The sequence below is a fragment of the Desarmillaria tabescens genome (genome assembly GCF_030435595.1).
Source record: "Desarmillaria tabescens strain CCBAS 213 chromosome Unknown EV420scaffold_43, whole genome shotgun sequence".
Lineage (NCBI taxonomy): Eukaryota > Fungi > Basidiomycota > Agaricomycetes > Agaricales > Physalacriaceae > Desarmillaria > Desarmillaria tabescens.
Window position 1 is genome coordinate 119,242 of NW_026848342.1, and position 20,017 is coordinate 139,258.

At 47.1% G+C, this 20,017-nt stretch overlaps 8 protein-coding genes across 8 annotated transcripts; 6 read left to right on the top strand and 2 right to left on the bottom strand.

The window, feature by feature from the left end:
- Positions 1-253: 253 nt before the first annotated feature.
- EV420DRAFT_1767425 (uncharacterized protein) lies at positions 254-1,545 on the top strand (the record flags this gene model as incomplete). Its single annotated transcript, XM_060480918.1, has 5 exons — positions 254-483; positions 538-790; positions 846-1,023; positions 1,073-1,257; positions 1,311-1,545. 5 exons carry the CDS (start codon positions 254-256, stop codon positions 1,398-1,400), a joined length of 936 nt encoding a protein of 311 aa, XP_060326253.1. The 3' UTR covers positions 1,401-1,545.
- Positions 1,546-2,072: 527 nt separating this feature from the next.
- EV420DRAFT_861849 (uncharacterized protein) lies at positions 2,073-3,491 on the bottom strand. Its single transcript, XM_060483771.1, has 3 exons — positions 3,269-3,491; positions 3,019-3,215; positions 2,073-2,969 (listed from the first exon to the last, which is right to left on the bottom strand). Exons 1-3 carry the CDS (start codon positions 3,270-3,272, stop codon positions 2,253-2,255), a joined length of 918 nt encoding a protein of 305 aa, XP_060326254.1. The 5' UTR covers positions 3,273-3,491; the 3' UTR covers positions 2,073-2,252.
- A 2,957-nt stretch (positions 3,492-6,448) lies between these two features.
- On the top strand, positions 6,449-7,155 carry EV420DRAFT_1567861 (uncharacterized protein; the record flags this gene model as incomplete). Its single annotated transcript, XM_060474143.1, has 4 exons — positions 6,449-6,511; positions 6,567-6,744; positions 6,794-6,978; positions 7,033-7,155. Coding segments are annotated over 4 exons (516 nt in total), but the record flags the coding sequence as incomplete, so codon positions are not given.
- Positions 7,156-7,361: 206 nt separating this feature from the next.
- Positions 7,362-9,338, top strand: EV420DRAFT_861913 (uncharacterized protein). Its single transcript, XM_060483773.1, has 2 exons — positions 7,362-7,557; positions 7,618-9,338. Exon 2 carries the CDS (start codon positions 7,624-7,626, stop codon positions 9,328-9,330), a length of 1,707 nt encoding a protein of 568 aa, XP_060326256.1. The 5' UTR covers positions 7,362-7,557; positions 7,618-7,623; the 3' UTR covers positions 9,331-9,338.
- Positions 9,339-10,460: 1,122 nt separating this feature from the next.
- EV420DRAFT_1567866 (uncharacterized protein) lies at positions 10,461-11,726 on the top strand. Its single transcript, XM_060474144.1, has 2 exons — positions 10,461-10,812; positions 10,866-11,726. The coding sequence occupies exon 2, from the start codon at positions 10,872-10,874 to the stop codon at positions 11,448-11,450; it is 579 nt and encodes a 192-aa protein (XP_060326257.1). The 5' UTR covers positions 10,461-10,812; positions 10,866-10,871; the 3' UTR covers positions 11,451-11,726.
- A 2,349-nt stretch (positions 11,727-14,075) lies between these two features.
- Positions 14,076-15,327, top strand: EV420DRAFT_1647587 (uncharacterized protein; the record flags this gene model as incomplete). The annotated part of the gene is made up of 2 exons (XM_060478051.1): positions 14,076-14,318; positions 14,365-15,327. The coding sequence occupies 2 exons, from the start codon at positions 14,076-14,078 to the stop codon at positions 15,325-15,327; spliced, it is 1,206 nt and encodes a 401-aa protein (XP_060326258.1).
- A 177-nt stretch (positions 15,328-15,504) lies between these two features.
- EV420DRAFT_1647588 (NAD-P-binding protein) lies at positions 15,505-16,929 on the bottom strand (the record flags this gene model as incomplete). The annotated part of the gene is made up of 8 exons (XM_060478052.1): positions 15,505-15,977; positions 16,042-16,179; positions 16,234-16,278; positions 16,336-16,423; positions 16,480-16,547; positions 16,613-16,731; positions 16,782-16,855; positions 16,909-16,929. 8 exons carry the CDS (start codon positions 16,927-16,929, stop codon positions 15,505-15,507), a joined length of 1,026 nt encoding a protein of 341 aa, XP_060326259.1.
- A 374-nt stretch (positions 16,930-17,303) lies between these two features.
- On the top strand, positions 17,304-18,294 carry EV420DRAFT_1767432 (uncharacterized protein; the record flags this gene model as incomplete). The annotated part of the gene is made up of 3 exons (XM_060480919.1): positions 17,304-17,354; positions 17,404-17,457; positions 17,515-18,294. The coding sequence occupies exons 1-3, from the start codon at positions 17,346-17,348 to the stop codon at positions 18,292-18,294; spliced, it is 843 nt and encodes a 280-aa protein (XP_060326260.1). The 5' UTR covers positions 17,304-17,345.
- Positions 18,295-20,017: the final 1,723 nt, after the last annotated feature.

Genomic DNA, 20,017 nt, shown 5'->3' on the forward strand with positions numbered 1-20,017 from the left:
GTGCTCAGCCTTTCTGAAATATCGTTCCTTTCTACCAAGGTTGTTCTGAGCCGCTTCGAACACTAAACAGGATCCATATTTCGCCTGTCGCAAGGGAAAGGGCACAGGATGGACACCTTGATGTTGGTATGATGATAGTGTGTAAAGGTAAGCATGTATCCAGCGCGCTTTCGCATGCCCTACTGACTTCAGACCCAGGTCTTGGATATATATTGCTGTTTACTCTGCCTGCTACCCATCGCGCCTTTCCCAGATGACTACCTCGACTACTTCTAGTAAACCCCCTCTTGCCCCCACTCCTGGACCTTTCTATGAGGCCTCCTTCCAGAATACGATCACCGCAGGGACGGGCTGGGACAAGAATCTATCCGAAATCCTTCATTCGAAATTCCGTATGCCGTACTCCGCGTCTAAGGAGATAGCATCTGCATACGCCGAGCTTTTACATATACTCGAGACGTCGGATGGTAGTTTCGTGGGATTGTGAGTAAATCGCTCTATTCGAACTCTTTCTTCGCCTGACTGTACACTTGGGAGCTATTACCGCTCGGATCTCAAGCAGATATTGTCCACTGCCGAAAACTATGTTCGCTTCAGCAAGTGGTACCGAGAAGACTCGCCGGTGGATTACAGAGAATTGGTGAACGAAATTCGTAGGGTCCCGTCCCGTCCCAATCAGGATATCGTGGACTTCTCCAAGTTCCGCAATCAAAGTAAAACCATGAGCTGGAAAATTGAAACTGAGATTTCTCTACTAAGAGATGGGGCGGAGCTCGAACAAAGGTACAAGGTCAGCTATGAATCGATAATTCTTGAGTCTATACTTAATAATGTCTCTCTGCCAGGATTTCGATAAAAGAAGGCTTCTCGCATTCATTATCTGCGTATCCAAGATCCTTGCAGAAGTATCCCTCGCTTTATTCGCCTTTACGACCCTATTGGCTGTGGTTTTACCCTGGCATTGGAGGTTTATCATCTCTAAGGCTGGGCTCGCCTTAGCCATCGGAGCAATAGCTTATTTGGGTACGTTCTCGTCTTCATTCGAAACCGACTCTCGTTCATCTCGTCTCAGGCTTTGACGTGTCTAAACGCATGCAGAGATACGTTCTTGCCGTCCAAAACTTGTACATGCATCACTTTCTATTCATTTGGGGCTGGAACGACTTGAAGGCATGCCTTACTCATATAGCCGAAAAAGATGTTCCGGTATCTGACCTGCAGGATATGAGGAACTTCGTATGGTCTTTCCAATCATCGGTATGACATTCCTATATTTAGCCAACGTCATCATTAATATGGTTTCCCTCCAGTTTTTTGGGAAAGAGGAAGAGTTACAGCGCCTACAGATGCAAATATCTGCTTCGCTAACATCTGACACCAAGAAGTGGTTTGAATGGTGACGGTGGGTGACGTGGCTTTGGTAGGAAGAGAAGTACGTTCAAAGTCGTATTGCTTGCGTATGGCGTGCTTGGTCTTGATGGTATCAACTTGGTAATAATTAAATGCCGGTGGTTGTCATTTTACTTAGGGTACCACGGCACCGAGGTACGAGAAAGGGAAGCCCAAGCAATGGAACGACGTTTCCCATATCATGGTCGCCCACTCCAAGCGATGGACAGCGGTTCGAAATAACGATTCCACCATCTCTTCTTCCACAACTCTCTCTCATCAGTGGAAAGATTGACTAGCTTAAAGACATATACGTTTATTGTTCCCGTGCAGATCCTCAGTCCGAAGGCATCCACGGCTTTGAAATTGCCCCTGTACCTCAAAAGAGCGCACACCCAAAAGCCAACATCCCTTTCCCGACCAACGACGTTGTCTCTTTCTCCGAAGAAAGACCATTTGCTGGAGCCTGGAGACCGGCGGACCCCCGAATATCTCGACATCATCAAGTTGGCTCCAAAGCTTCATCAATTTTATAACGACCACGGTGTTGGCCTGGTATCCACACCGTTTACCATTACCTACAGCCGCGTCGCACCCGCATCGATCGAAGAACTTTCGGTGTCTGACTCTTTGCCGAGCTTTAAACTCTTACTACTATTATTGAAGCGCTGTCATTCAGTTGTATCTAGGGAATACAGAATGGTGTTGACTTCATGTTAATTATTTTCTGAACTAAATAACAGCGCCGACCCTTCTCAATAAAGTATGAGACTGATATTGTTTCTATCTGTTGTATGATCAGTACTGTTGTTGAATGAAGTTAGCTTGTTTACCAATCTACCCTTCTTTTTCTTGAACTCTTGTCACTTATCATTTTGTTTGAGATGCCCTAGTCCTTTTCCATGTAGCGTGTTTGAAACAGCATCTACGCGTCGCCTTTTCTTCTTGTGGTGTGTATCATTGTCTTTGTTCTTCGCAACCTCCTCCTTCCTACTGCTATTCTCCAAGTTGGCTTCCTGCGCTGCTGGCTCCCTATAAGCCTGCAATGCGGACCTGCCTGCCCGCAGGTCAACAACAGCTTGCACGAGACATGCATTTTCCTGTTTCAGCAGGAAATTCTCCTGCTTCAGGAGAGTGTTACGGGACTCAACTGTCTCAGGCTGCTCCAGGGAAGTGATAGGAGACTGCAGTTGTTGGACAAAGTCTAGAATGCTATACTGGAGACTTTGCAGTGCTGTGGTGATGGGTTGAATGTCTTCATCCTCCTGTTCTGGATCACTGGCAGGGTCTGTGCGCTTGCGCTTTCCCAGACTGCTAGCCACATCACCGACATGTAAAACCTCCAGGGTGTTCATGTCAATTTCTTCATTGCCATGCTGTCGTGTGCCATCCTTTCCATGAGCAGGTCCTGCTTCATTCCAGCAATGCATCGAAGCATTGCAAGGGAATGTTTCTGATGCAACACAGTGTTTGCACCGAGGACATAGAATCTCTCTGCGCCCCCCTGCCTCTAGGTCATGCAGAGGTGAGTCTAAGGCTTGGGCTTCACCTCGGACACCAGCCTCTTCGCATTTGTGACACTGGTTGCAATTTTAACCATAGAGCACATCAAAAAATGCGGGAACTCACAGGTTGGTTGAATGCCTGTCCCTGAGTATTCAGCTCCCCATCCACTGTTCTCTCAACATCAACCGTAGGTTTTTTGCTGTTGCCGCGAAATTGTCTTCGGCCCTCTTTTTGAGGACGCTGATATAGGAAATCTCCGGGTGTTACCAGCTTAATCTTTAGCTCTTTTTTGTCGTATACAGTGACTGGATTGGAGCTTCCTAGAAGATGGAGGCCATAAGGTGGTGTCGCACAGGTAAAAGTCGGGTCCTACCCATATCAGTACGCAGTGCCGGGATGAGTACTGGTTACAAGTGAACGATGTGAAGGTCTGTAGAAATCAACATGTAAAAACATGGGCATATACGATGTTATTGTCTTCCATGTTCCCACACATAGGTATACAACAAACCAGAAGATTAGAAGCGCAACATAATTAAATCGTTGAATCAAAGGAGATACGCGAAGGCACAATGAACGCACATTGGGAAAACACGCTGTCCGCCCCACAGAATGCGCGTAAACGACAAATAATTCTATAGTGGCGGTAATACACAGAAACGAGACACTAATGTGTATCAGAGGCTCAATCCTCTCAATACGCCTTGCCTGAGGCCTTTCATAATTCTCAGGCGGCGCAAAAAGGAAGGCTATTGTGGGAGATATCAATGTTCCTGGTGCACGAAGCAGACCATCAGCCAATAGAAACCTATCAGAAAAAAACAGCGACACACCTTAAACTTACATACACCGACACGCCATCCAGGCATTCCAGGTTAACAGTCCATCAGATCATTAACATCGCACTTCCATTCGTCTAGTAGTGAGCCAAACAGACTAGCAGGGGAGCTTCCCTTTTCTAGTCCGTCACATATGCCCTGGACACACATTCGTGTGACCACACAAGAGATCTCGCGATCAGTAAGACCCTCAACGATCAGCCGTTCAAAGTACGTCAACCGAACAGACAATTGTAGGAGTGTCGATATGCGAAGCATGTGTTCAAATATTAGTGCCGTCCAAATGTCCTGGTCCATTGAGGGGGAAGGCAAGCGATTAGCGCAGTGAGCCGCCAGGACCTGGGCCACGGAAAACAAGGATCAGAGAAACCGTGACTTGTACACCTGTCGTGAAGTTGAAAAACATGGTTCCGTTTGATGGACGTTTTACGTAAATGGTACATCTGTGAAGTAGATACCAGCACTTACAAGTCGGTGCTAGAAGTATCCAAACAGACACTTATAACAAATAGGAAAACTTTGGTTGTGCGTACAAGGCTCCGAAGACCTTTGTTTTCACTGCCGGTCGGTATTCCTCCCATCGGATCATCCTAGATCATCAAGTTCTGCTAGAGTCGCTCCATCGAAGTAGTGAATATTTAAAGGCCACTGTAGATGTTCACTGAAGCTCGGAAGGAATATCAGAGTCATCGCATCCAGGGTATAAGAGTATTCCAACGACCCAGGTGGAAGGAGAACTATGTTGTGTTGATGCCATGCTTTGTGATAATATCCTACCCTTCGGATGGAGAAAGAGCATAGCTGAGAAGGATTTCGAAAGACTGTAGCTTATATCTCTGTCCTATAACATCACAAAAGGAGCCCAAGACGATAATCGCAGTTGCCGTTGTTGCCGAAACAAAGTGTTCGTACGGCAGAAGGACTCGGAAACAACCGGGAGAGCCTGATTAGGATTTGAAATTCTGGCTCAGACCCCTTTTACCGTGATACATACAATAGGGACTTTCAGTCCCGAGCTCGAGGGTTGATTATGGTTGATTGTGCTGATTATTTTTTGAACTGATCTTTGAATAATCAGGCCCTCTGTTTTGAAAGCCCCACGACAAAAAATCAGCGAGAAACAGGAAAGAAATAATCAACCGTCCGATTATTTCGTTACAGATGTCATTTGAGTTTGACCGCAACACCTTAGCCAAATAATGCACCCAAATCGGGTAGTCGGATGGTTCGGATCCTCGAAGATCTTCGGCAACAATTCCGGAATCTGTCAACGTGATCACATGTTGTTTAGAAACAATCAGAAATAATCAAGCGGGCTGATTATTCGAAAACCAACTCCGAGAGCTGGTTTTTGAATAATCAACAATCAGCTTTTTGGAACATCAGCACAATCAGCCCTCGAGCTCGGGACTGAAAGTCCCTAATATGTCGCTTCGGATCGCAAAGGGCAAGGATCTTCGACGTCTGCAAGTGAAGCAGAGGGACACTGGTGAAGAAGAACGTCTACATAGCACGTCCCTGATACCGTGACATCCTTCTTCGGTCCCACCACCATTGCTCGTACTCAATTGCGCTGTTCCCGCCTTTTCGCATGGATTTTCTGAGCGAGAAAGACAGCAAGCTCATGGCGCTCCATAAGCGACAAGAGACTCAAACGGTGTTCGATTTCAGCTGACAGTATACGGTGAACATCACAATGATTGCCACCCCAAAAGAACTCAACAATGAGAAAGGCGAGGCAGTGGGTGCGTGAAAACCTGTTTGCAGCATGTCATTCTTATCCGATTTAAGAACTCAGAAAGCCTGAGTAAGAGTGAGCAAGACCGTACCCGACACCTTATTGGATCCTCGACATATTCGATTTCATACTCGCCTCTATCCCTTTCTGCCTTTATCAAGTTCGCTACGGACCTCCTGTCTCGGACTCCACACGTCTTTGCTATGGACCCCGACCAAATCGAGCTGGGCACCAAAACTCCCAATCATTGCCGGCTTGCTCGGCCTCAGAAGCATTCTCAGCGGTTTGCCCTGAGTTGTGCTACCATCGAGGTTGACTCGTGGCCAATCGCAACTCGCCGTCGCAAAGAGAAGGGCACATGATGGATACCTTGATGTTGGTATGATGATAGTGTGTAAAGGTAAGCATGTCTCCAGCGCGCTTTTCGCATGCCCTACTGACTTCAGACCAGGGTCTGGGAATATATATTACTGTTTACTCTGCTTGTACCCATCTCACCTTTCCTAGATGACTTCCTCCACTTCTAGTAAACTCCCTCTTGACCCTACTTCTCGACCTTTCTACGAGTCTCCCTTCCACAATACGGTCACAGCAGGGACGGGCTGGGACAAGAATCTATCCGAAATCCTTCATTCAAAATCTCCTATACCGTACTCCGCTTCCAAGGAGATAGTATCTGCGTACGCAGAGCTTTTACATATGCTCGAAACGTCGAATGGTAGTCTCGTGGGATTGTGAGTAAATCGCTCTACTCAAAATGTTTCTTTGCCTGATCGTATACTTTGTAGCCATTACCGCTCGGACCTCAAGCAGATATTGTCCACCGCCGAAAATTATGTTCGCTTCAGCAAGTGGTACCAAGAAGACTCACCTCTGGATTACAGAAAATTGTTGAACGACATTCGTAGTATCTGGTTCTATGATCAGGCTACCGTGGACTTCTCCAAGTTCCGCAATCAAAGTAAAATTATGAGCTCGAAAATTGAAACCTGAGATTTCTTTACTAAGAGATCGGACGGGGCTCGAACAACAGTACAAGGTTAGTCATGAATCGATAATTCTTGAGCCTATACTGAGTAACGTCTCTCCACCAGAATTTCGATAACAGAAGACTTCTTATATTCATTACCTGTGTATCCAAGATCCTTGCAGAAGTATCCATCGCTTTATTTGCCTGTACAACCCTATTGGCTATGGTTTTACCTTGGCATTGGAGGTTTATCATCTCTAAGGCTGGGCTCGCCTTAGCCATCGGAGCAATAGCGTATTTGGGTACGTTCTTGTCCTCATTCGAAACCGACTCTCGTTCATCTCGTCTCAGGTTTTGACGTGTCTAAACGCATGCAGAGATACGTTCTTGCCGTCCAAAACTTGTACATGCATCACTTTCTATTCATTTGGGGCTGGAACGACTTGAAGGCGTGCCTTACTCATATAGCCGAAAAAGATGTTCCGGTATCTGACCTGCAGGATATGAGGAACTTCGTATGGTCTTTCCAATCATCGGTATGGTATCCTATATATTTAGCCCACGCCATCACTAATATGGTCTTCCTTCAGTTTTTAGGGAAAGAGGAAGAATTACAGCGCCTGCAGACACAAATATCTGCTTCGCTAACATATGACACCAAGAAGTGGTTCGAATGGTGACGATCAGTGACGTGGTTTTGGTAGGAGGAGGAGAAATGCGTTCAAAGTTGTGTCGTTTGTGTATGGCGTGCTTGGGCTTGATGGTAATAAGTAAATGACGAGAATTGGCAGCTATTCTTCTCAAAGCACTTCGTTTCCATGACCATTGACTCGGTTTCTTATTCTCGTTGCGCGCAACTGTTGCTTCCGTTGCTGCCTGTCGGCTATAAGCAGCAAACAACTCAGACTCCTTTTACCGCGATACATGTCGCCGCCGAAGGATTCCATTACGTTTCAAGAGGTTTCAAGCGCCCACCTGTGGCAACGTGACCTGAAAATAGTTTCCCCGTTCTTCTTTATTGACTATTGTCCTCTGCTACCACGACCGACTTATTGTTTTCTGTTCCACTCGTAGTAGAACTATCCATACCTTGCGTCCGAAAGGTACCATAAAACGCTTGTACGTGATTTTATTGCGTGGCTAGTCGTCTGTAGTGACTGGTATTTCTATTTCAGGTTGTGATGCAATTTGCTCCCACTCTGGAGGATATCTTGGCCAGACATGACTGGATATCCACCTTTACCCATCCACCTGACGTCCTTGCACTTTTCCGCACCAACGAAGGGCCATCGCCTCTACAATCAGCTCGGCTGAAGGCATCTCTGGAGAGTCTAAGGACACCTCTGGCTAAGATACAGAGCGACCTTTATTTGCTCCATAATGCTATCGCGTCGCTGCAGGATCGCATGTTGCGTCTTCAATCATTCGAGAATGACTATAAAACAGCCTTGTCTCCGATACGTCGTGTTCCCCCAGAGATCACAATGGAGATCGTACGCCGTGCATGGAAAACCAACACTTTCAGCAACTGTCTACGAGGAAGACACCTTTCTGGATTCAACGTCTTCACTATCCGGGAGGGGCCGTGGCATCTCGGCCAAGTGTGCAGTTCATGGCGAAATGTTACTGAAAGGCTTTGTCCGGAGTTATGGGCTACGATGACAGTGGCGATTCCACTTTCCCACGAGCGTGAAGTTCCTATGAAAGTCGACATGGTGGAAATGCTACGCATCGTCCTGGAACGCTCTCGTAATCATCCTCTCCATTTTTACTTTCGATACTCCGGTACCAAGGTGGGAGAAAGAGAAGCCCGGGCGATGGAACGATGTTTTCATATCATGGTCTCCCATTCTAATCGATGGAGAGCAGTCGAAATAGCGATTCCGCCATCCCTTCTTCCACAACTCTCCCTCATCCATGGAAATATTGATTGGCTCAGAGACATGTACCTCGATTGTTTTCGCGGCTCGCCGTCCGGAGACATCCATGCCTTTGAAATCGCCCCTAGACTCGAAATATTGCACCTCAAAGGCATGCACCCAGGAGCCAGAATTTCTTTCCCGACCAACAACCTTGTGTCTTTCTCTGACGAAAGACCATTTGCTGGAGACCGGCGAACCCTCGAATATCTCGACATCGTCAAATCGTCTCCAAAGCTTCATTCATTTTCGTATAACGACTATGGTGGTAGTCTGATATCCATACCGTTTACCATCCCCGACAAAATCGTGTCCGAATCGATCGAAGAACTTTCGACATCTTCGCCAAGCTTTATGCGCAGCCTGGTACTACCGTCGTTGAAGGAAGTCACACTAACAACCATGTACGACCTAGACATGGGAGGTGAGTTGATAAAATGCCCTGTAGGTGCGCTGGGCGCACTCCACGAGATGCTTGCGCAATCGCAATGTTCCCTAACACGATTATGCCTCGTTGATGTGGTCTTGGACAATAACCTCGCGAGCATCATGCGACTCATGCCTGGCTTGCAGGAATTTGTCGTCGAATTCTTCGAGTGGGTGCCAGATGTTTATGATCCTGTTATGCTATCTCTTGTGGCACAGATGAGCGAGTTGAGCCTGGTAGATGGGTCACGTCAACATTCCATGGTCCCGTTTCTACAAACACTTGGCGTTTACTTGAATACCATCGAGTATACCCACGTCTCATTCATCAATTCCACGTTTGTAAATATGGTTGCTTCGCGACTGCGTCGCCCGTCCGACGCGCCACGTCTCACGAAGCTCAATCTTTTGGTGAATGGAGTGGGGTGGAGTTATGGTCTTGATGAGGAGTCTGAGAATGCCTTGATTAATTTGAAAAGCGAGGGACTGGAGCTTGATTTCGATCTGAATGACGAAGATCCGCTATCAGAATCTGATGAATGATACGGCGGGATTATATTCATTCTCTCTGTCTATCATACGCACGCGAAGCTCCTGTACTTCTTACTAAGTAGTCAGTTGTATTGAGGAAATAACAGGCCGACGTACAGCCGAGTATTTTGTTCGGTAAACTGTAACATTAAGTGGGATTCGCAAACTTGGCATTTGCAGAAATGAGTGGCATAGATAAATATTCTCGCATGCTTACTGAGCTTGAGCAAGCCATCACTGGTTTCCTCGCAGTTGTTTAGAGTTCCCACATGAAATTTTTCCCGGACAAGATGATGCAGACAGACGAGATATATTTCAATGGTGTTGGTGCATTTCATAGTGTCTCGGCAGTATCTGTAGGATACACGTATCAACTGAGGCAGGTCATCCAGGAAATCAACCCGCGTGGATGACGACCAAGGAAACCATTTCAGGGTACGGAGGATAGATTCAACCCCATATGACCCTTGTAGCTCGGCGATAAGTGGATCCTCGATGCTCATAATGGTCACGTCGAGAAGAGGAAAAAAGTTCCTTACGAATTAAGTACTCAATGGCATCGAGTCGTATTTCTCAGTGAAATACTAAGAGGGATACGGGAGTACGATATGTAAATCGAGGTAATCCAAGACCGCTATATCTGAACAAACTGTGAGGACCGGAGAAAGGCAGTTGATAGCAACGTCACGGAAGAACTTGAGAATCGAGAGAGTCCTCAAGCGAAGGAGCGCAAACAACAGTCTGGGTTATCAAGTAGTGCACAGAATGAAAGAACGACGTTTCCATGTCGGTGAGGGCCTTAGTGAGTTCTGCATAGAAGGCAAGTTTCCCTTAGCGGTTTCTTTGGCATACATAAAACGATCAACATCAAGTGAGGCGGAGGGAGGACATCCCTCACCCCGGCATCGTCCCGCGAGGCTAGTAAAGACATGGCATTGTTGGCAGCGCCGTTTTCCTCCTGGCAAAAGTTATCTTAACCGTTGACTATTAGACCTTCGCTCACCATATAATAATCCAGTGAATATGTCCATGCTGCAGAAAGACGACGACGTGATGCCTGGTGTAAGGGATAGAGTTTAAAGGTCGGAAAAAACATCTCGCCCACGTTCGATCAGGGGAATCGGCCCGGGACTTGCCGGTATCCTTTTTCTGCCCTCCTTCAAGTCCTTTGCTACGTTCGCGAGTTCTAATTCTATGCACTAGTCTTCTATAGATTTTTTTTTTCACTGTCCCAGAGATTTTCAGAGACAGATCTTGGATTGATGCGACCCAAGTACTCATATGTACTGGATGTAGTGAGAACGAGGCGGTTACTGTTGTCAGTCTCGGTTCGCTACCGAAGGATTCGATTACGTTTCCGAACACACGTCAACTTAAATTTCTGCTCTCTACTACTTACTGCGAGCGACTTGTCTTTATCTGTTCCGCGCTTCGAACTATATCCCATCTACAAAACAAAGCCCCAGGTACCACAAAATTCGACAATTTTAGCTTGTACGTGCTTTTATTGCGGTGATGCTAATAGTTGAATGAAATTTCAATTTCAGGCTGTAATGATATCTAATCCCGTCGCTCTGGGGGAGATTCTAGCCAGACATGACTGGATACCAACCTTCACCCATCCACCTGACGTCGCCTCCCTTCTGCGCACCAACGACGCGCCATCACTTCTACAGTCTGCTCGGCTGAATGCGTCTTTGGAGAGCCTGAAAACGCCTCTCTCCGAGCTGCAGAGCGACCTTGATCAGCTTCGCAGTGTCGTCGCGTCGGTAGAGTCTCGAATGTCGCGTCTCCTGTCATTCAAACACGATTACGAGACAGTCCTGTCTCCAATTCGTCGTATTTCTTCAGAGATCACGATGGAGATTCTACGCCGTGCGTGGAAATATAACGGATCCGGACTCCCCATGACCTTGGGAAGACGTCTTTATGGATTCAACGTCTTCGCAATCCGAGGAGGGCCATGGCATCTTGGCCAAGTGTGCAGCTCGTGGAGAAATGTTATTGAAACACTTTGTCCGGAGCTATGGGCGAACATAACAATCATCGCCAAAACCTGGGCCATGCGATCCCAGTCAGACCAATACAATCATCCACGATGGAGTCCCTCTGATCCGATCTGGGCCATCTGAGCAGATCTTGCTAGTCGACGACAGGTGATGCAGACCTTTGACCTCCATGTCCGCAGTTCTGAGGGTGATCAGCACAAGATCAAGGATACTCTATAGAGTTCCCGGTGTTCTCTCATGATCTCTTCCGCTATTACAAGTCTTCGATCGAGTTAGGTAGACCTGTTCTGAGAGCGCACTGGGTAGATACAAAGCAATGCAACCTGTTCCCAGCCATTCCCTTACAGTTGATGCGCCGTATTTGATAAAGCATATTACAATTCGTTATAAACCATTACATAGCAGTACCACGAGAGCAGAGATATAAGAATACAACTACGCAGTGACCCAGAGCGAGAGAGCGAGAAGAAGCAAATGAGTCGTACAATAGTCCATCCCGAGCAAAAGAAACCAGGTCAAGCGGAAACACAGCCCAGTCGAAGCTAAGTAGCACCATCTATTAGCAAGAAATTATAGTCGACTTGAAAACCCTTACCCTTCTAAGCCATCAAGAAGTTCTGTCTTCGTCGTCGAGTTGTTGATCAGCGGCGGCAGCAGCAGCTCGTTCTCGTTCTTTGATACGTGCTTCACGGTTTCGATTCATTATTGATTCGTCGTCGTTGTCGTCGATCTGTTCTTGGTCTTCGTCCGTCTCTGGCTTCAAGATCACGCTGAAGAGAGACAACAATTTGTAAGCAGATTTACGAAGCGGTGGAGACATACCTAGTGTAGAATTCAACTGTAGTATCTCTTGCCCATGTATCGCCGTCCTCATTGATGGAATCGATGAAAATTGTTGTTAGCTTGTGATTGTATTGCTCGAGGTCGAAGCCGTCACTTTGATTTCCCCACATGGTACAGGACGATAATGCAAACCGTGCCTAGCATTAGACGATGAGAATGAATCTAAAAAGTATTCATCACATACCTGTACCGCTGCGTACACAATCATCTCCTCCGATGCGACTGTGAGATTGAGCTTTCCTTTGACAGTGTTATGCAGTTCTGATGCATCGTGTTCCGCATTTCCCAGAAATATCGCACGGAATGACTGAGAAAAGGCTTAGTATGAGTCACAAATTAAGCAAGGAGATCAAACCCGGATGCAAGTATGGCCCCAAAAGAAACCCTTACGAGGATCGGTGGACTCGATGAGCTCCGGATCGTACAGATATGATGGTAGGTATCGTGTTGTTAGCTTGGTCTGGAGTTTCACCATCATTGCTCTTTAAACCAGAGGTACCAGATCAATGAGCAACTAGGAGGGAAAAGCTTGTACATACGCAGGATCTTCATCAAAGTCATCCAGCCACCGCTGAGGGCATAGTAGGCGACCCGTGTGGATGTGGTTGAACCCACGCTGATACTTCTTGAGAGTCAGGAGCAACGTCGCCTCAGTAAGGTCCTTCGTTGAAAGGCGTATGATGTTATCGCTGATCTTGGTTGTATCATCCGAGCGTCCACTACGTGATCCTGCATTGATCTATCAAGGGTCAGTGGGTTTTTTTGTGAGAAAAAGAAGTGAATACCGCTGTGAGAATCTCAAAGACAGCCTTCAATGGATCATCAGAAGTCATATCCTCAAGCTGGCTGACATGCGACTCGAAACGCGGAAAGAGAAACGTGGTGATGTATGTATAGGAGTGCATAAATCGGAAATTTCTACACGCAAGTCAGTAAAAAAGATCGATATATGCGCCAGGTACTCACTCTAATCCATGTTTTGATTCTCTGCAGTCTCTTCAGCCTCGCTGTCATTCTCTTCCCCGTCCTCGGATACTTGCTGTTGGTGGTGGATAGCGATGGCGTCCTCATCGTCAGAGGATACGAGCTTGCGAGGATGGTTGGGCCTATGTACAGGCTGCTACGGTGGTGGTGTTGCTATCCTCACCGGATTCCTTGGCTTTTTGTTGGGCTTTTTCGATCTTGTCTTGTTGAAAGATGATGTAGGGGTAGGTTGAGTCGTCATCTTGACCTTTTTGCCCTTCACAGGTGCCGGGAGAGATGCAGGCTTCATGGTCGACTTGAAGGAGAATGGAGTAAAAGGCAAGAAGGACGAGCGTGACAATACGTTACATGTAACGTGTCGCGACTTGGGACGCGATTCCATACACGTGATCTTGCTCTCTATTCAAGACCATCGCATTGTCGACTCTCAACCTCGAAGTCCAGTTACCTCCCGACTTTCTCTCGTTCTGCATATCTCTCCTCTCTTTCTAATTTGCACTGGGTAAGACACCAGTTTTTATTCACGGAAACTTAACTGAATCCTTTTTAGGATATTATGGGAAGATGCTCTCGACGATGATTCATGGCAAGACGAAGATGAGATCAACCTAGATGAACTTGAAGAAGACGATGACTCATTTGAAGATGGGTTGTTTGGATATTCTGCTCTTTAGTTCTGTAACTGTACAGAGACCATAATTATCGACTGCATTGGAGAGTTATAAATTGCCTGCTCGGATCTCTGCTCGTTCCAACCCCTTCTGCACAGCTCTCTACCTGCTCAAGTAGACAATGCAGATCCCACAGAGGTCTGTATTGATCTAACCAGACAAGCACAGATCGGAATGCATCTGAGAGAGCACTTCAGATCTTCATTGGCTGGTATTGTCGCTCGGATAAGGCTGACCTGGACCAGAACGTATGGCCCAGGTTTTGGTGATGATAGAAAACCCGTACTACTGCAAGCCTAAAGTGTCTCTGAAAGCGGACGCGGCACTGGAAGTACTCAGGATCGTCCTCGAACGTTCTCGTAATCATCCCCTTGATTTCCATCTTGAGTACAACCATCCCTACTCGATGGAGAAGGATGACATAGCCCAAGCAATGGAGCGATGTTTTTATATGATGGTTGCCCATTCAAAACGATGGAGAGCGGTCGAAATGGTGCTCCACCCATACTTGCTTCCACAACTCTCTCATCCATGGAAAGATTAATGGACTTATTAATGCGTACATCTATTGTCCTGGTGAGGACCCGGAGTCCAGAAATATAAGTGCTTTCGAGGTTGCTCCAAAACTCGAGAGACTTGATCTGAGAGGCATGCACCCAGACGCAGACATCCGTTTCCCAACCACCAACCTCATCTCTTTCTTGGATGCAAGACCATTTGGCGGAGACCGGCTGACCCTCCAATATCTCGACCTGGTCAAATCAGCTCCAAAACTCCGTTCATTCTCATACAACGATTACGAGTATTGCCAGATCTCCACCCCAATATCCTTCCCCCGCGTCATGTCCAGATCGGTTAAACAACTTTCGACAGCTTCCCCAAACTTTATGCGCAGCCTGATACTACCGTCGCTGGAGAAATTCATGCTGGCCACCGAGTGGGACCTAGGTATGGGAGACGTTGAAGATACAATAAGGTGCCCTGACGATGCGCTGGGTGCACTACGCGAAATGCTTCTGCAATCGCGATGTTCTCTAACACAATTACACCTTGTTGATGTGGTCTTGGACGACAACCTTGCGAACATCATACGGATCATGCCTGGCTTGCGGAAGTTCACCGTTGAGTACAACGAATGGGTAGATGATTATGACCCCATTCTGCAGTCTCTTGTGACACAATTGAGCGAGGTCAGTCTGGTAGGCGGGTCACTTCAGCACTCCATGGTCCCATCTCTGCAAGAACTTGGTGTTTACCTGCATGAGCTCCGGTGCACTCACATATCTTTCATCAATTCCGCATTTGTGGACATGGTTGCTTCGCGACTGCGTCACCCGTCCGATGCGCCACATCTCACGAAGGTAGTTTTACTTGTGTCGGGGCAGAAGTGGAGTTATGATCTTGATAAGGCGGCTAAGGATGCCCTGAATAGTTTGAAAGGCGAGGGACTTGAGCTTGTCTTGGACCGGGTGATGAGAGATCCCGGGTCTGATGAACGTTAACTTTGATATGGCAGGATCAGTGTATTCGTCCTCTCCGAGTCATAGTTCGATAGTAGTTCGTATTCGTACAAGCAGGAAACTCTTGGATTGAACAAAGAACGGTGTTGGGACTGTCTTGTTTACACTGCCCTGGGCTGCTTTGTGTATAAGTAATTTGGTTCCGCTAATATAAAGCCTCTAGTTCTGCGCCCACATCTCTTCTGCGATAAGAAGTGAAGAGATGGTGTCACCAATGGTACTCTCCCATCCGATATATTCTTCCATGTGTAAAATGTCCCGAGCTCGAGTCACGTCGATCGATGATAACTTTCCGGGAAGCTCGGATGAACTGCCAGTGACGGAAGGTAGCCGCGACTTCAAGTCAGGCCGGCTCTTCTCAAGATACTCCACAGCCTCCTTCCATGTAAAGTGACCTCCTGACACGAGAAATCTCTTCTTCTCCGGGGGTTCAAAACGATTAAGGGTAAGCGCCTTGACATGGGCTCGTGCCACGTCACGAACATCACAGTAGAAAGGGGGAAGTTGGACAGGTAGAGGGCGTCCAGATTCGCCGGATATCAAACTATAAATCATTCTGTTTGCACCTAGCCTGTCAGGTGCTACAGGGGGGAACTGTGCGTTGACTGGACCATCTATGAATGGAGGATTGACTTTTTTGAAAAAAATAAGAAACAGGAATTATAAATGCAAGACATTCGTATAATCAACACTTACTAGTCGCTAGATCCAATGTCGGGTTCTCCTGGGCAAATTTCCACGCCATTTTCTCAGCTAGAGTCTTGGCAGCGAGATAAATCCACAGCGGATTGTGACCGCCGCTAAGAAATTCTTCCTCCGTCACACTACCCCAATCTACCAAGGGAATGATCTTAGAGATCTCGCGCAGTAGAAATGGATGGCACCAACCTTTCTCACTAAAAACAACTCCTTGATATGTCTTCTCCAGAGATGCTGCCCGACGCTGGATTCAGAACAAGATACCATTGAAAATGGTCAAATAAAACCTACGATCTAGGGTAGTCCCCCAGCTGCTCGTCAGGACATCTTTGATATTCCGGCCTTTAGAGCAGAAGCGAGCACATTCAACGTCCCATTCCTTGCCGTCTTCAGGGAATTCAACGAAACGCCATCAATGGAAGAGCAGAACCTTACCTGAAGAGATTCTTGGGGAGAAGCCTTTCCCGCCAAGGGTGAAGCAGTATGGATGATGTAGTCGACATCTGAAACCGTACATTGTTAGAAAAATTAGGTCAAGTAATCGCGTATGTGAAGAAAGTTCAAAAACCTTTCAGAGCGCCGGAAAGGTCCGACATCGCGATGTCATCTATCTGCACTAGCGAGAAGTCCGGGTTGTCGGCGACAGGCGCAGCCCGGAGGGATTCTATCTTGCCTGGGCGTGCAGTCCTGGAGCATATAAGCCTTCCGAATATACAGCACACGAACTATCAACAGACCTGCGAACAGCGTATCCCTCAGCCAGGAGCAAAGGTATGATGTGAGAGGCCAAAAATCCAGAAGCACCAGTCACCTTGAGAAAAGCACCGTTAATGGGGAGAGCCAACAGTGGACACAGTTGCTCACCAGAACAAGAGGTTTTGCCATATCTGCACTGGAAGCGACCCTGATATTCCATCTTTTTAAGTGCTGCTGAGCGCCAAATCAAGGACTGCGAGAGATAGAAGAATTAATTCCATCAGAAGATCGAGAAGAAAAAAAGGTCGGGGTTACGGCGACCACGGTCGAACCTGATCCAACTCGGCGTTTTTCAGTCGGCGGCGCGCTTGCCACTTTTTATCTTGTTTGTTTTTCCATGAGCTTGATAATGTTCACGGAAATCACCTTGGAACTAGGCATTCATTTTCGATGATTCCCTACCATATGGAGACTTGATATGCAACGGAGAGATGGCATGTTGTTCTGGTGGGATGATCACTGATCAGACGAAAGTAGGGAATAACGTAAGCAAGTGCGCCTCCTTTTCTGAGCCTCTTGCTCTTGACTTATTTACCGCCACCAGCATGGTCCAGGTAACCGCTTGAATGACACCTAACCAAATTACAAACTCATCCCTGGTAGCCAGAAAATGCATTCACGGAGGATTTCATGTCTTCGCACTGGCAGGATGCTGGGGTATGGTCATTTGTCTTATACTCGTCTATGGCTCCAGCTTAGTGATGATCTTTGCAGGCAGCATCTGAAGAGTGTTTGCCTACCATGCACGATGCTCTTGACGGTCTCCGCGATATGGAGGACTCAGTCTTTCATTCCACCAATTATCTAATAACCCAAGTTGCGATCTGTACTCCCTTTCAGGAGAAAGCAACACTGACAATATTCGAGCCTCTCCGTGATGCCGTTGTCGATTTCCTCATTCCGGTTATCGAAGCTTGGTTAGATATACTGCCCGTCATCAGTTACTTTGCGAGCCTTCTAGAAGAACCAGCCCCACCGGCGTCCTGGATTGTCCAAAATTACCACTCCATGCGACTAAACGCGCAATCTGCTAGAGGTCATCTCGCCCTCCTCGAAGCAACCATTGTTAGCGTCCAGGCTGCTCTGGTTGATCATCTTAGAGGATCATGTGGACTTGAACCGCTGCTTCGCACATTGAAATGGCTTGGGACATCGTCGACACGAGTGGATATATTGGACAACTTACCTCAGCTATTTCTCGAATTTCGCACCTACTGTTGGCGCACTACGCGATGTCTCGACATCATCGAGCACTTTATTGTGGGTCTGCATGATTTTTTCAGTGACGAGGGCTCCGTGAGAGCATTGACTGGGCGCGAGGAAATATGCCGGAAACTGTACGATCTGTGCCGATTTGCAACCGAAAGTATGCTGTATGCTCCTTCCCACCCGTCTTCGCTCGGATTGAAGGGCTCAAAGGTGTTAGTCAGATTGGAGTACAAGGCTCGGCGTCATCTTCGCGAGGACTCTGCATTTTCCCAGATTATCCATTAAATAAAGCCTTCGTTGTATCTAAGTAATCACCGCGGAGTGGATTGTTCTCTTTGGCAGTATTAATACACGTAACTTCCGTGATTTGCCTACTATCCATCGCGAATGACAAAATGAATTCCAGGACATTCGCTGTAAGTTATGAGACTGAAAGAGAACTGTCTGTGATCCAAGAGCCTGGAAAGAGCGAAACACATACGCGCAGTAATCGCCATCAGAAGCGAACATGATACGGTCAGTGTCTGAAGGGCTATTGAAGTAGACTCCGCCGGTAATCAGAGGATCCTGGTCCTGGTCGTTGTCAGTAGGCATTAGAGGGCCGGTCTATCATTCACATACCAACTGCAGGAAATGCCGGCTAGTCAAAATCTTCGACGCTGCAGTCGAGTCTGTAGACTCGGATCCAGTCAAACCGCAGGTCGTGTCGCCCTTTCGTTGTGGTTGATGTAAAGGCCTACAGATGGACGTTAATACAGGCAGGGTGAAACGCATATGGGATTGGCGCACTAAATTCATGGAGCATACTCGGGTTGAAGACTGTTAGATTCCGATTAAGCTATGAGCGCGGCTGTTACAAATGAGACTTTATGACCTCATTCCCAGTATATAAGACTGACTTGATACAAGCTAAACGATATCCATTTGCGAGTAGCGATAGCTGTCACCGTGGTGAAGCATATGGACAGTACGACATCTCGAATCTAAACGTGTAATGGCTTCGTTAGACCACGAACTAAACGCTTCCATTGTCCGGCGATAGCTAGCTTCCAGTTGGGACGCCTCGATCGTTAAATCGAGCGTAATCTTTGCGATAGTCGTAGAGTAGGGCAGAGATCAAACATTCGGATTCCTATGTTCCCACGCCACAAACGCGTCAGACGCAAAAGCATCAAGCCAGCATGATCCTAAGAGAACGCGTCTCGTCACAAGTTCTACGTGGATTCTGGCATATGCATCCAGAAGTGCATCCATTGGTTGCTGCCTTCAGTTGACACCTTCCATTTAAGTGTACGTGGACCAAACTTCATCAAGTGGGTCTGATCTGAGGTCAGTCTCGCGGTACAGCTATCAAAGAATCACTTACAAGACTACGCTAAGCACGTATCAAAAGCGTGAGTCCTGGCTGCTACTGGTGTGACGTGTCGAAGGTTCTTCTGCGACTTTCAGTCTTGATCCTCGGATTCTGATTGGTATCTTGGTATTAGGTCAGTCCGACGAAGTATGAACTGTGCAAGGCATACCATATCGGATCATCCTTCCGAGTTCCATTGAAGAGACTTTATTCAACCTTCGAGAGATAGAGAAGTTCCTCCTGAATAATGATCAGTTTATAGAGATAACGCGTGGAAGCAAGCATACCAGATGATCCTATGCATGCCCTGATTATAAAACGCAGAAGAAAACCAGCGAAAAATCGGCTCTACTTGACGGAAGCTGCGTGCATCTGGAATCGGGTCCGCGTGTCCATCCGACTCCTCATCAAAGGCATACGTAATGCAGTTTTCAGAAGTTTCCGATTCCCAGCATTGACAAGATAATTGAGGATCTGATCGGTCTTCAATCAATGTCGTGTAACCGCCGCTGTGCGCAGCCCAGTACTATGGACCTTGCTAATATAAGGTACGGTTGGTATTGAAAGTGTCTTCATGGCACGTTGACACAAGCTTCCATATGATAGCGAGGAAAGAAGGGCGAAAAAGGATGCGAGCGCTAGTGATGTCCATAG